Source organism: Musa acuminata, chromosome BXJ3-5 (assembly GCF_036884655.1).
Source record: "Musa acuminata AAA Group cultivar baxijiao chromosome BXJ3-5, Cavendish_Baxijiao_AAA, whole genome shotgun sequence".
Classification (NCBI taxonomy): Eukaryota; Viridiplantae; Streptophyta; class Magnoliopsida; order Zingiberales; family Musaceae; genus Musa; species Musa acuminata.
In genome coordinates this window covers 1,977,390-1,992,342 of record NC_088353.1, presented here as the reverse complement: position 1 = coordinate 1,992,342, position 14,953 = coordinate 1,977,390, and the positions used below count along the sequence as shown (strand labels likewise).

At 38.3% G+C, this 14,953-nt stretch overlaps 3 protein-coding genes across 4 annotated transcripts; 2 read left to right on the top strand and 1 right to left on the bottom strand.

The window, feature by feature from the left end:
- The first annotated feature begins 159 nt into the window (after positions 1–159).
- On the top strand, positions 160–3,925 carry LOC103983784 (uncharacterized). 2 transcript variants are annotated; one of them, XM_009401061.3, is made up of 3 exons: positions 160–402; positions 920–1,336; positions 3,333–3,925. In XM_009401061.3, the coding sequence occupies exons 2-3, from the start codon at positions 972–974 to the stop codon at positions 3,394–3,396; spliced, it is 429 nt and encodes a 142-aa protein (XP_009399336.2). In that variant the 5' UTR covers positions 160–402; positions 920–971; the 3' UTR covers positions 3,397–3,925. The 2 variants fall into 2 exon arrangements, with proteins under 2 accessions (XP_009399336.2, XP_065008536.1); XM_065152464.1 differs by lacking the exon at positions 160–402 and adding an exon at positions 424–754.
- A 93-nt stretch (positions 3,926–4,018) lies between these two features.
- LOC135638903 (ADP-glucose phosphorylase-like) lies at positions 4,019–7,077 on the top strand. Its single transcript, XM_065152463.1, has 3 exons — positions 4,019–4,810; positions 5,163–5,453; positions 6,646–7,077. The coding sequence occupies exons 1-3, from the start codon at positions 4,034–4,036 to the stop codon at positions 6,904–6,906; spliced, it is 1,329 nt and encodes a 442-aa protein (XP_065008535.1). The 5' UTR covers positions 4,019–4,033; the 3' UTR covers positions 6,907–7,077.
- Positions 7,078–8,377: 1,300 nt separating this feature from the next.
- LOC135639224 (protein MET1, chloroplastic-like) lies at positions 8,378–12,740 on the bottom strand. The gene is made up of 7 exons (XM_065153033.1): positions 12,130–12,740; positions 11,816–11,922; positions 11,265–11,359; positions 10,664–10,740; positions 9,534–9,654; positions 9,396–9,455; positions 8,378–8,774 (listed from the first exon to the last, which is right to left on the bottom strand). The coding sequence occupies exons 1-7, from the start codon at positions 12,519–12,521 to the stop codon at positions 8,631–8,633; spliced, it is 996 nt and encodes a 331-aa protein (XP_065009105.1). The 5' UTR covers positions 12,522–12,740; the 3' UTR covers positions 8,378–8,630.
- Between the last annotated feature and the right edge of the window lie 2,213 nt (positions 12,741–14,953).

Sequence of the window (14,953 nt, the reverse complement as noted above, 5' to 3'; positions counted from 1 at the left end):
GTCATTATCTTGACACAATGATGTGTGACTTGATCACTTCAAAGATCTGGGGATTGCAATTTATGACATTTAGCCTGATGCCAAGTCTTTGGACTCTTTGGACTCTTTTCTTAGTCTCCATGCTTCAGATAATTAACAAGAAGAATAAATTTTGATTCGTGGAGTAAAAGAAGTTCAAATGAAGTTTCCTAAGGAGATTGGACATGTTCTTGGCAGGTAAAATGGAAGTTACAAGCAGCAATAATAGCAAAAAGAGAATGAATGGCCTGATTCCGAGCCGACCGACATGAATGCTACCCACGCTTGCGAGGAAGAAAAAGAAAGCGGCTTCACTGTTATGGCTACCGAATCGGACACTCACCGATGGGAAGTAAAGGGGGCAATGGACTTTGTCGGGTTCCTGTAAGTGTTCTCTTTGTTACTTCCGGCGGTGGTTAAAAGAGCTTCCCGGCGTGGTTTATCGCCCTCGCTTTGACTCTGGTTTTATGATTCACGTTCGCCCACGTTCCTGATTTCTCGAGGAGTTACCATCTCTTCTCCTTGGTCCAGTTATTTCCCTCTTCTCTTGGTTGTAGCTCCGCCTATGTATCTTTGTTCTTCGTTTCCTGGGAGTTTTCCTCTTTGTGCGGCTTAAAGCGATCGGAAAACTGCAGCAAAATCCAATCTTGATTCCGGAACTTGGCTTTTAAGAATCCGGGATTTCATTTCCTGGAGGAAAGGTTGCTCCTTTTTGGCGCTTGCATTGGGTTCCAAGGTTCTCCGATCTTTTTTTCCTGGTTTTGGGTCTTGTTGGGTGATTTCTGTCGAAGAAAATTAGTCTTGGCTTTGATTAAACATATGGATCTTTGAGGGCATTTATTTTCGAGAATTCTCTTCTTCAAGTCATGAAATGGGTCTTTGTACTCGCTTCTGATTGAAGGTTTGGGTTTTGAGGGCATTTCTTCCGAAGATTTCCTCTTCTGGATCGTGAAATGGGCTTTCAATTGCTGAGATCTGACACGAAGGTTTCATCCTGCAATTGCCACTATCCTCTCGTCTGGTGCTCGAAGTCGTCGGTCTGCTATTACCCGCCTTGCCTTCCAAAGTCACAGTGGGAATATGCCCAAAATGTTACTACCAGATCAGCTCCAGTTCCCATTGCTTTGGAGGAGAAGCACTCTGATGACAAGGTTGCGATCGAGCAGAATAGTTCAGAGGATGGAAAGGTTGAGATCTTTCTGAAGAGCAGCCTAAAGAAACCAAGGGAAATGGATTCAGAACAGGTCCGAAAGGGCAATGTCAAATGGATGGACTTGTTGGGGAAGGAACTTGCTGAGATCAAAGAATTCGAGACAGAGTAAGTTTCCTTTTATCATTCTATAGTATGATGCCTCATAGAATGGTTCTTGTTGCTTCAATCTTTATGAGTTTGACAGATTTTGGATTCAATTGTTCCAAGTACATTTCTGGTTAGTTGAATTTTAGCATTCCTTAATTCTTAGCTAAATTTGAAGTTATTGTATTTCTTTCAATGGTCAAGAAAAGTTGCCATCATGAACATGGTTTGAATATTTAAAGAAACATGCCTTCATTAGGATTGATTGAAGTGTAATTTTGTTTCTTTGTGTATATTGCTTTCAACACTGTCATAATCACACTCCCAAAAAAAGACTTATTTGTTATTCATATGTGTTATTCTCGGAAGCCGTTTTCTGTGTTAGTGGTTTGTTATTTCAAGAAACTTGGCCGAAGACATATTGTGTGCCTTTGCTTTGTGACTATCTGACATGTTTCGTAAACTTATGATGAATGTTCTATTTTTAACAACTTGCTAGTTGTTCCAGAAGTTTCTCGATGTCACTTTGGATGTTGTTCTGCGCTCGAGTGTCGTCAATGCAAGGTTACATTTCCTAGTTGAAGACTTTCACTTTGTTGCTACGGTTTCGGCTTGGCCCTTGGCATTTTGGTTTAGCTAGTTTTAGTGCATTGTAGGTCTCTCTTGAACCTGCCTGTAAATGGTTTTAACCTCATTTTAGACTCGGTCAGAAATATCGATAATTCTTTGCAAATGCAAATGTTTTTTGTATGCATATATTTTGTGAATGCCTATCGATTGTTTGCAAATGCATATATTTTAGTTGCACATTTAGCCTCTGCCAAAATTGTGTCTTATTATCGGAGTATTACAAGAATTATTTTGGCAGAGGTTATATGGAGTATAGGTACAAAGATTGGTTTATTGTGATTCTATTTTTTTCATGTTGAGCGGAAATAAGAACAGGTTTAGATGGATATGTAATATCAATTAACTTATCCTTGTGCTCTAAATACTTCAGTATTAGAAATTGCTGTATCAGCCATCATTTACGGTGGTTACTAAACTTCGAGGAGCTTCTTTTAAGGATTGCAAAAAAAGAATGAAAGTTAGTTAACCTGGATGACATTGCTATTTACTTGCTAAACTAACATAATACTGAGGTTAACATGCAATCACAAACCATACGGAAATAGTTCAGATCTGATACTGTCTCTGAGAGTATACAGAGTTGACCTAATAAGGTCAAGATTGATGTAGTCTCACAGCTAGCATACTGCTGGAATCATGTGGCCCTTATTGGTTCTGCAACACATTTTCCTTCATTCTTATTGAGATCCTTAACATGCTGTTGTGTCACAGTTATGTTGACACTTGTTTGGATTTACCTAATATGGTATAGAGAACTTCTATATAATTTGAGTTATATAGACACATTTACTCAGACAAACTTTGACCAAGGTCTATGCAGCTAATTATGAACATGTAATGACTCTTCCTTCATGACTAACCTTGTGTAATATGGAAAACATGGTGAACTTGATATCATGTTCATCTTACTTCAAGGCTCCATTGACTTGGTACAACAGTTATCAGGAACAGTGGCTTCAGATTCCATTACAATCTTATTCTGTTGAGAAATTTGCAAATTACTTATATAGAGAAAACAGGAAACATGATGTTGGTTGAATTTGGAACATCCTTATGCTGGAAAGAAGGCAGAAGGTTAGTGGGTGATTTTTTTCGTCTTTCCATAGAATTTGATTTTATATGGTGAATTACGCGCTTGTTATCTGCTTTGGTTTTTGTTTTATGAGGTGATTATAAATATTGGTCGGTTATCCTTACCAAACTACTGCATTTTCATTAAACATTCTGTCTGTGATGAGGTTCTTCATAAATTACACTTCAGAGACTTCATCTAATCATTCTATATAAATATGACTACTAATTTTCATGATGATCCGATGACTGATTGAAGTTATTGTCTGCTGAATTTATATTCTGTGATCTGAATACAGTCTTTTCTTGCTTATAGTGAGTCTGAAGAGCCAGAGGATTACACTGATGGCGACACGGCATGCATTTGTGTCATTCAATGAAAACGATTTACTTCTCTGAAGTCTTCATGGAGAACACCAAGCTGAGTAAACATCATCCAGCTGCTACAAAAATCCACTCGATGATCTGATTCTGCATGAAACTCACCATCGAGAACTGACCATGAGCCATCAAGCACCCAGCTATCCTGCTCCTTTCGGTTCCCATTCGCATCAACAAGTCGAAGCTAAATGCCAAGGAGATGCATCCAGCTCCAGAGTGGCCCTGAGTTGGAAGTGAATGTGAAAGCTAACAGGAGGATCTATCAGTGCCCAGGTTATCCAGCTTGATGGCAAATGCATTAGAAGTTATCCTATGTTGGATTTAATTGGAACTGATTTTTTTTTCTTTTTTCTTTCCTTTTTTTTGGAGGGGGGCATGAAATCATGGTTGTTGTGTTGGTTGTTCTCTCATTATGGAGCCTTCTGAACTCTAAATGCAATCTGTTGAGACTTCCAGCTGATTGCAGAAACTTGACATTAGAAAGGCTTCTAATCAGTGAAATCTGATGCTGTGACCTTTATGTGTCGACTGCAAGGTTTGGTTACAGTCCACTGTGCTTCGCACACAGCGCCTCCATCTCTCTCGCCACCTCTCCTTCATCTCGTCCGCCGGCGGCTAAGCGGGTTTGACGCAAATATGGTTGCGTCGAGGGGTATATGTGCGAAATGCACAAGCATTAAAGGTTTTTCCGCCAAATTGCCACCTGGCCTAGTGATTCGGAAGGAGGTTTGGGACCCACATGGAGCCTCCAAGAACGTGGCGAGCCATCGGAAGGGATACTGCACCCGACACAACGCAAAATTTTCACGTGCGTACCGCGTGCCGACCGCGTCCATTTTAAGCCCACGACTTGGAACAAAACCCATGCCCGACGTCCCGTTTCTAACGGCGGCGATGTCATCGACGGAGCAGTCGCCGTCTCCTCCTCTTCCCAATCGAAGCGCCGAGGTCCGGCGGGACGCCATCTTTGACCGTTGGGTCCTCATATCCCCCGCACGCGCTCGCCGCCCTTCCGACTTCAAGTCCCACTCGCCCGCCTCCTCCTCCGCCTCCGGAAACCGTAACCCTAAGCCCTCCTGCGCCTTCTGCGCCGGCCGGGAAGGCGAGTGCGCGCCGGAGATCTTCCGCGTCCCTCCCTCCTCCTCCGCCGACTGGAAGATCCGGGTCATCGAGAATCTCTACCCCGCGCTCCGCCGTGACGCTGAGCCTCCGGACCCGAGCGATGGCCTCGCCGCCGCCGGCACGGGGAGGTGCGCCGTGACCGGGTTCGGATTCCACGACGTGGTCATCGAGACCCCGGACCACTCCGTCCACCTGCCGGACCTCTCCCCCGAGGAGGTAGGGGAGGTGCTCCTCGCGTACAAGCAGCGGATCTTTCAGCTCGCGCGCCTGGGATCGATTAAGTACGTGCAGGTATATAATTGAAATCTGGAAATTTACAGAATTGATTCATTTGTTGTGCAATTAGATGGCATCCTTCTGAATCATCGGGAAAAATGGCCTTTTTGTTCCCCTTTATTTGTATAACTTGAGACGCTACCAAATTTGAATCTGACGCTTGAAACAAGAAGTCATTTGCATCTCGCTAGTGATAAGAATATCCTTGGTTTGTGATACATCTTCTGAGCAAGTGGGCTGTTAAACGATAACTTTTTCTTATTTGCTTTATATCAGGTTTGTTGGTTTTATGAAGCAAATGTTTATGTTATTCGTATAATCTCTTGAACTGATAATTTTTTTTTTGTCAATGGTGGGGAAAAAAAAGGTATTTAAGAACTATGGTGCATCTGCTGGAGCATCGATGGCTCATTCGCATAGTCAGATCATGGGCCTTCCCTTGGTTCCTCCATTGGTTTCTTCTCGTCTTGATAGCATGAAAAAGTTCTATGATATGACAGGAAAGTGTAGCCTGTGCGAGGTTCAATCTGAGGATATTTTGGTCTGTGACACGGTCCATTTTTTTGCAATTGTTCCCTTTGCAGCTTCGTATCCCTTCGAGGTGTGGATTGTACCTCGTGATCACACTGCACATTTCCATGAAATAGATCATGAGAAGGTAAGTTTTCCTGATCTATTCCTTCTGCATATGTTGGGTTTGTTAATGTCTCCTACTAACTTGTTAAGTAAAATCTATGGTGAATGGTTTCTTCAACACATAAATATACAAGTGTAATCAATAGGGAACTGAATCCCGTTAGAAATTTGCAAATATTTGTCATATTTCTAATTTATGCAAAAGAAGTTTCAGCATGGTTGAATATTCCCACTCTTCCTTTGTTTTCTAGATATGTGGGCTTTATTCACCTGTTCATTAACATTTACTGCAATCCATAATGAGTGGATTTTATATGAGTTGTGTAGACCTAAGTTTCCACATGCTATTACATGTATTTGCATGCCTGATTAGGAAGTTGAAAAATCTACAAAATCTGGTGGATGATGCATGGTTGTTTACAAAGACATGGACTTTAGACAAAGATAGGTAGTGTTGTTCCTCAGGAGAGTTGGATTTTTCTCCATCTCTTACGAGTGTTGTTGCCTTTTGGTTTTCCTTGGATATGCTCTAGTTTTAAAAGTTTATTGCTTATGATGACATGAAGTCTACCGAGCCTCTAAATTCATATATCAATGTTTCTGCTGGTTACAATTAAAATGAAATTTATTTCAATGCACAAACAACTATTTACTCCTCAATCTGGTCTTAAAGTTGGAAAAAGAAGTCCAAACTGATAAAAGCATGAGGACAGAGGATGAAACAAAATTGTCAAATAAATGAATAGTTTGTCCCTACCTCTAATCCATTGTGACTGTCTTTTAAGTACAGCATAGGATAACACCATAAATATGCTGGTGGAAGGAAGACGCTGAGACTCTGCATCCGATTATTGTTATATGTTATTTTTGGCAGTGGTAAAATGAAGTGAAATTCCACATAGGTTAATTATACTATTCATATGCATCATACATATTGAAGAATCCTATTTCTTGGGACCTAGCCCATCAGGAAAGACCTCGTGTCCGTGAGGAATAACCCTGATTCAGACGCACATTAATGTTCACTGGAGGTTCATCTTTTTCCCAATGTTGTTGCAATAGATGGGCCTTAATGACTGGACATGTAATCTTACTTGCCATTATGAATCTGTGGTCAGAGGCTTGGCTCTAAAAGCAGTAAACAAATATTTGAAATCAAATGCCATAACCTGGTATTCTGTTACACTATGGTGACTTTTTGCTGTTGTGGACAGGCTGTGGACCTCGGTGGCCTGCTGAAACTTATACTCCAGAAGTTGTCCAAGCAGCTCAATGATCCACCATACAACTTGATGATTCAGACAGCACCATTTGACTTGTCAACCTCCTGTGCACCTTACACACACTGGTTTTTGCAGATTCTTCCTCACTTGAGTGTTATAGGGGGTTTCGAGATCGGGAGTGGATGCTTCATCAATCCTGTTTTCCCAGAGGATGCAGCGAAGATCTTGAGAGAAGTTGACTGCTCAAAATAAGTTCATCTCTTGCCTGATCACTAATTGTATGAATAATTCATTCAGAAAAAGAAACTCTTCCAAAGGTTGTTTTCATGGCTGTTAACAGTGAGAAATAATTTCCTTATATGAATTGAGTTGCCCAGAAGGGGAACGATGCAGGAATTATCTCTGCATCATTCAATTATCACACTTCTAATGTATCTTTGGAAGCTGACCTTGTTGCCTGAGTGCATTGAACCCTAATATTAATAACTTGTATACTTGCTTGAAAGAACTGATTTGAGTTTCCAGCTTCGTGTATTGGGCTAAACAAATTGATTGATCATTCATGGTCCAAATATGAGCTAGCAGTTTATTCATGTGTTGAATCCTCATTTTAGTCTGTTGCAAGGTGAAAATTCATTTTGCTAGATTTTGTCGCTACTGATTGTTGAACAATAATATACACTATGGAATTCTTTCAATGTGGTTGGATTCATGATTTTTATTGGTTTATGTATCACCCAATGAATTAGTGTTTGTTGTCTTCGAGGTTTTAAATGTGGTAAATAACAAATAAAATTTATATGTTAAATATTAAGTATTGTTTGGTAAAAAAAATTGTATTTCAAAAGCTCATTCAATACTTTGTTACAAATTTATCCTTCCAAAATTTTGATTTTTATTTAAAGATAAATATATATTTTTATATAAATTAATAAGTAAATAAATAAAAGATATATTCGTATAAATTAATATAAAATAATTTTTATAAATAAAATTTTATTTTGTAGAAAATAGAAATCATATTAATTTCTCTTTAAATTATTTTAACAATCTTATAATTTTAGATAAAAAGTCATAGGATATTTTTAAATTTTAAAAAATATATTAACATCTTAACAAATGCTGAAATACTAATGTTATGTTGGTGTACATCAGCATTAGATCCAAATTAGATGTGATTTATAAATAATTTATCAAGCATTAATTCATATTTAAAACATGTTTTTGATTTTCAATGCTCATTTCAAATATATTTCCAAAGGCACTCATACAACCCTACATATATATTGAGAAGAAAAAACTCGGCATCTCATGATCTAAGCAGTTGCATAGCAAATGGATTAATTGTCTCTATTTCCACATTTCTCGATACACATACACGAAAAAAAAAAAAAAAAGGTTAAAGTCGATTAATCGGTTGGGCAACTTCAACATAGTGGCTTTCTTATGATCCAAATAAATCCAAGGACAATATTGAAGGATCAGGTCAGATCTAACACCCCAAGTCAGTGAGGTGACCAAAAATCTCATCAAATGTCATTCAGATACTTTGTAAACAATCTCACATTGGGAAGACAAGGATGCATCAAACTTGACAAAATTAGGGGAGATTAAACAATCTCACATTAGGAAGATAAGGATGCATCAAACTTGACAAAATTAGGGGAGATCTTCCAATCTCCCCAAAGATAATGGACACCAATGACTGCACATATTATGAAGATAAAAAAGGTTCTCCTTTTAATCCAAACAAAACTAAGGATGATTTCAATCATACATCTGAAAAATTAACATTACAATGGAAGGACAAGTAAGCTATACAATAATCATTCCATATATCATAGGAAAAGAAGAAAAAAAGCAGCTGGTATTGCAATTTGTTAATCCAATTCCCAAGATCTTGAGAGCATTTCAAGGCTCCAAATAGTCAGGAATTGAGTGACACAATTGCTGGTCTTGTGGAGAACAAAAGATGCTTAGTCTTTGTTGAATATTCCAAAAAGAGATTTGATAGCATTGATGGCATTCTCATTGATGAAGGACTCATCAAACTTCTTCATGAGGGGTTCAAATTCCTCGGAAGCACGTACGTTGGCCAGATCAGGATCATTGCGGATAGTCTGCAGCATTAAACACATGCATATGACCGTTAAACACGACACTGGCAACAAATGAAGTAGTTGCAGTCTTTTCGTTTTTCCCAACTATCAAAGAAGGTGAAAACCACAAAAGAAAAGAACAAAGAAAATAAAATTTGGCTTAAGTTGTTCCAGTTTCTTCAAACTCCAAATTTTTATTTTTTAGATGCTGTATAACCACTCTTGTTTAAGGATGAAAGAGTTCCTCCATTAGAACGGACCCTTCGAAAACACTCTTTGAACTGACATTTAGGCTCTATAAACAAAGTCATAATTAGATACTCAAAATCTTCTCTTCTTCTTGCTGTTTTATTAGTGTTGATTTACTGCTTGATTTTCTGAAAAAGTTCTACATAAGTTAATTCATGATTCTACTCACACGAAGGATAATACTTATTGAATACAAGGGTAGAAAATGGATAATTCTCATATGCAAGGATGAGATTTCGCCTTTCTTTATCTTTTAATTTATTTATTTAACTTTTGATGATGCATATTTTTACTATTGTTTGAACAGATGTATCAAAACAAAGATGAAATCGATGGCTTATATCATAAGATCCATGTAAACAGAGTAAGCACTGGAACTAGGAGTCTGATTACCTTGAAATCATCGTATCCTGCTACCAGTGCATCTTCTAGTGCCGAAATACCAGCTTGAATCTGCAAGGAGAGTCATCAGCTCCTGCTTCTCTTTCTGCCGTTTTAGTTATTTGACTAAACTATTTGAGTTTGACTTACCTGATTAAGCTTGGAATAACAGCACGCCACATTGTAGCTTGCTATTGAAGATTCATCTGCCTCAGGTTTTGAGCCCAGCACAGACTCAAACTTTTCCAAAGCTTCTTCATACTTCCCATTCCTTGTACACATGAAGTACCTTAGTCAGACTTCAGAGATGTCGGAGGCAAAATGTCAAACTCATTAGTCAAGCACAGATTTCCATTAACAAGTAATTAAACGATTAAACATTCTCAAATAATGAGGAGATTGTAAATGCCTTGTTGAGCTGAAACATTATTCGTAAAACTGTTCTAGTTGTATTCAATTGTCCTTGTCAAATAATTATGTCAATGTTGTGCTACCAAGATCTGGAACCTGATCATTAGCCGAAATCCTTGTTACACAAGGAACACACATTGAGCTGCTTAGCAGCAACCTACGTCTGAGACGAACCTGCTTCACCTCAAAGGCATGTCTTGTCATTTTAACCTTCTCACATCACTTAAGGATATCATGAATTGAGACTGAAAGGATCGGATTAGATCCATCGATGACTATTGGTTGGTCAGCTTGTGCTGCTCTAGCATGAGTATTCTTACTTGCATTATCAAGTGAAAACTCTTTCTATTTGACAAGATTGACTTAGCAATTTAAACAAGAAAAATTGAGGATTTAGTTTCCAGTTAAATCTTATTTGGTGATTTTAACCAACCACATCATACATAGGAGCTACAGGCATATTAAGAACAAATGTATCACCGATGAAATAGCATATTGTGGAAAATTTTACTAATATGAAGATGGGATTACTGATCAGCTGAGCTGAGTATTGTCGGGAACTAGGCATGCTTACTAATGTCTTTGTGAATAAGATTAAGAACATATAGCCAGTTAACAGTATCTTTCTTCATTGTTTGATTGATATGGATACCATAAAAGGACACATGTTAACTAGTAACAAGAAGATACAGAAAACATAAAAACAAAATAGAATTTGAATTCCCATATTCTTGGTGAATTCTTCCAATTTGACGATAGTGACTTTTCAGTTTTTGATCTTTCTTGGCTTCTGACTTCTCATATATGTTTTTCTCATTCCTGCATTTCTATGCAAAATCATTAATTAGAAAGGTATCATCAGAACTTACTTGTAAAGCTTTAATCCTTCTCGAAGATCATTCTGCCTGCGTTCTTTTTGTTCCTTCTTCCGCAAGTAATTTTGCATCTGAAACAAAAATTTCAAAATAATGCATGCATCAAAATCGGACTGCCGATATATAGAACTATACTTTATTAATACATTTATCCTTAACTAATTAGGAGATTTACACTTGAACATGTAGTATTTCTGATGTACGAGGGACTCATGCCATCCTGGGCATTGTTTCTGTTGCTCAAGTCACAGAGCTACTTGTTATATGAAATGAAAGTCCATAAGATTGAGCAGTTTGTGGCTTAGACTCTGAGAGTTACAATGTGCCTGAGAATGAGATCTAAAAGCTGTACTTCATCTTGAAATCAATATAACATTTCATCTACTTCTGTGTAGTAGTTTCGAAACAGTGTGGGGTTCTTAACCTGCAATTCCTTTTCCAGAAGTACATTTTAGAACTAACTGACCATTAATCAAGTGTTGTAATCCTGATATGATGAGCAGACCGAAAATATGAGCTGATGTGAAGATGAAGTAGGACGTGGTAGTGATAGGATATTTATCAAGTTGTAGGGATTCTTATAAATGGTACTTACTTGAATTTGCCTCACTCTGTTGCTAATAAACCCAGCATTCCTCTCAGCTCTTATAATTTCTTTCTCCGTCAGTTCACCAGCATCAGGCAACTTTCCTGGGGCATTTCAACATAGCAGGATTTGCGTGCTAGATTACAAGTGCTTACAATTTTCTATTCGTCAGACAAGAAATCAAATGCTTGAACAAAAGAAAGAACAATTCTACAACTGTTTCACATGATAAGATAGAATCAGAAAATGGATAAAGGATGCAATGACTACCGGAAGATATTCTCAGCTGATGTTGCTAGCAAATTAGTGCAAACCATTTTGAACAATTGAAAGCTTGGCGAATTGATTTTAAGAATTGGCATCCAGCTGAGATTTTACCTATTATCCTTTTTGGTGCCTATTCTGTGCATCATGATTTGTTCTATCAACATGTCAAAGGCATTGCAAAATCTAAGATATTGTCATTGTATTGGAAGAAATATGATTTGTTGGATTTGTATGTTAAAAGCATGGTGATACTTGCATCGGTCCATAAGAGCTGATAAGGTGGGGAAACTCACCATCTCTCTTCTGCATTTTCATGAGCAAGGGACCGATTCGCTGCCGGATGGTGTACATCGTTCTCCCGTACTCAGCAGCCGGCCATATTTCGGTGCCAAACACAGCACTGCATGCCATTTAAGCATTTAGCTCATGTGTGTGTCTGCTGACAATGAACTTGACGCAAACATTGCAGAGATGCACGCAGATTGAACACAAATCTTAGAGAGGGAGGAGAGTTTATGAAAACCAAAAGGACCAATCACTGACATGCCTGACCAACAAAGAAGAGAGAAAGAACGAACACAGGCAGACGGAGCAAAGGCAACAACACCTTGTGGCAATTACTCTGTCTCCCACATTGAACTTCCCCGACGTATCGGCGGCGCTACCGGGTGCTATCGCATCGATGTAGGTGCCTCCATCACGTCCCTTCACGAACTTTAGCCCATATGGCTTCTCCAATTCAACCTCGTACTCCTCACCTTCTCCTGCTCCGTCCCCCGCACCGTCCGACTTCGAAGGCTGAGACTCAATAGCTGAAGAAGAAGAAGCAGAAGAAGAAGAAGAAGAATCCGCTCTAGCAACAAGGCCTCTATGCTTATAGGATTTGGTGCAGGAGAAGTGGGGGAGGAGAAAGGAGGGTGGACTTCTCCTGGTAGGCTGTGCTCTCAAAAGGGAAGGGGATGAACAGAGAGATGGATTGGTGACAGTAGCGATTGACATGACTTGTTGTGCTGCTCTCGCTGGTGCACCTCTTCACCTGTGCTTGCGAAGCGGAGAGGAAGCACCGGAACAAGTGGAGGGGAGGAAGAAGAGGGGAGAGGAGTCATTGGGAAGATCACAAAGGAGTGGCACTGGTGGCTCATGTTTGCAGTTGAGTTGAACACACCATAAACGGAGGCCACACAATCCAACAGAGGTGAGAGAACATCCTAAATCTAAGCCATCAACGGTGCAACAGTCAGCACAAGGAAATGGTTCCGGATCTGGAATTCATCAACTTCACGATGACAGGTCTGCATCGAATAAATACGAGCCACGTGTTAGAATTTAATATTAATTGTAATCCTTTTGTTACTATTTATAATTTTATTTTAATATTTTAATATTTCTAGAATATTCATTTGACATAAATATCCTCTTTTTTTCTTTTTCTTCCTCCTCAAAGAATCATAACGAGGATTTACGAGATCATTAATTCATCAATTTGATGAGCCTAAAGCATATCGTCTAAAATATTTAAATCTAAATTAATGGTTAAACTCTGTTCTTGTAACTCAACTTCTTGTTTGTGAGAATAAGGACTTGAGGGAAATACAAGAAATTTCCATAGATATGGCAGAAGATTGGCAGAGAATTTGGTTCACAACCATCTCCCAGAGAATGGTTTTGATCATTCGATGGAAGTCTCAAACACACCTTTGATACGATGGCCTATTCTCATCATCTCTGTTTTTGGTCAACTGTTCACTGAATAGGCATTTGATCTTACACAACATACATGTCATTTTAGAATCAGCTACACATTTATCGTTCTTTGACATGTTACTGCTTGCACAGCAAAGGGATTCTCTGGAATTGCGATGAGTCTTCACTGCAAGTCAAAACTTTGGAAGACCTCACACTCATAAGTGAGGTTGGGTTCAATGGTGATGCTAAGCAGCCTCCCTAACATGTGCTTGCAGAAGCAATTCTCATGGACTTGAAAATGAAGGTCTTTGCTGATAAGCTCCAACATTATTATTCATGCACAATTAGTTGATCAAAAACTATAATTAGAGCATGGAGATCATGAAGGATGCTACATCTGCTTGTTAGGATATAATAACTCACTTCCATATGAGCTTTTCCTACTGGCTTCAACTGTTTCTCTACTTCATGAATCAACTCTTATTTCAGGCATCATACATAATCTGGTGAGCTTGACATGCAACAGGACTTTATTTTTTTCTTGAGAATTTGCATAAATATGGATTTAGTTAAACTGACAAGATTTTATAATCCAACTCCCTATCGATATGTTATATCTGCAACTGGCAGTACTAGATTTCTTGGCATCCTTGAGTGGAAAATTCATAGCCATGAGTAGCAATGCAACCATGTAGATCTATATTTTTCCATAGACTGGATAGAAACCTTGCAAAACTTTCCTCTCAACTTCTGCATCTGGAGAACGATATGATGGTAACTTTCTTAGTTTGTTTGATCGGGAAACTTGGATGTGAAAAATGTTCTTATCATTCTTTTCACTAGGATGAATGGTCTGAGCTACCTTCTCATTCTAATCCATCTTGGATTTCTATTCAATTCCCTTGAATGTGTTAAGCTCAGTATAGGGAGAACTCATTCGGAAACAAAAAACCATTTGCAATTGAGATGAGGATTGCTGTGTTGTAAGCTATGATAAATAACACTAGAGCTGACTTGTAAATGCTGTTGCCATGGATATGCCAAAGTAGAATTCACTATATCACAAATACAAATTATAAATTTGGAGATTGCTATCTCTTCAGAGCTTCATGAGTCAAGCCTTTAAAGCAATGCTACAAAAAATAAGTGCTGAAATTTGCCGATAACAGGAAGCAATAGCTTTGAAACATGCACTGAATAATTGATAGAAAAAAAAAAATAAATGAACTTGGTGTGCCGAAGACTGATAAGTTTGGAAAGAAAAGGTCATGAGCTTTTATATCTTATGAACATGATGTATCTGAAAGCAGCACTGACATAACACATCTGAAAAGCCAATCTGATTTTTCAATATGGATGACTGAATGAATTCCAAACTACTTATTTAACAGCCTCTGTGGCTAAAATCATTCTCAAACAAAACAAAGAAACTGTAGGAAGAAACTTTCACCAGAGAAACTCATCTCAAGAGAGATGAAACTGAAATAAAACAACAGAAGACAAACAAGGAAAAAATAAAATTGAAAAACAAGAAAAAAATTATATATAAGAAAACGAACATAAAAAGAAAAAGGAATATATAGAGAAGAGTCCATGCGGAAACCATTATTATAATTAGGCATCATCTTTTGAGGGTGGGACTTGTGAAATAGCAAGGTTACCGAAAATTGTCTTAAAGCATATTGATATACAACAGTTATAACATATTCTTAGGCTTGCTAAATAGCATAGGGCATTTTGGAGTT

Coding starts and splice junctions, on each gene's coding strand:
- LOC103983784 (XM_009401061.3), top strand. CDS start 972: ATGGGCTTTCAATTGCTGAGATCTGACACGAAGGTTTCATCCTGCAAT. Junction 1,337..3,332: donor ATCAAAGAATTCGAGACAGA/GTAAGTTTCCTT, acceptor TCTTGCTTATAG/TGAGTCTGAAGAGCCAGAGG.
- LOC135638903 (XM_065152463.1), top strand. CDS start 4,034: ATGGTTGCGTCGAGGGGTATATGTGCGAAATGCACAAGCATTAAAGGT. Junction 4,811..5,162: donor GATCGATTAAGTACGTGCAG/GTATATAATTGA, acceptor GGGAAAAAAAAG/GTATTTAAGAACTATGGTGC. Junction 5,454..6,645: donor ATGAAATAGATCATGAGAAG/GTAAGTTTTCCT, acceptor TGTTGTGGACAG/GCTGTGGACCTCGGTGGCCT.
- LOC135639224 (XM_065153033.1), bottom strand. CDS start 12,521: ATGTCAATCGCTACTGTCACCAATCCATCTCTCTGTTCATCCCCTTCC. Junction 9,456..9,533: donor GTTATTCCAAGCTTAATCAG/GTAAGTCAAACT, acceptor CTCTCCTTGCAG/ATTCAAGCTGGTATTTCGGC. Junction 8,775..9,395: donor CAGGATACGATGATTTCAAG/GTAATCAGACTC, acceptor TTAATGCTGCAG/ACTATCCGCAATGATCCTGA.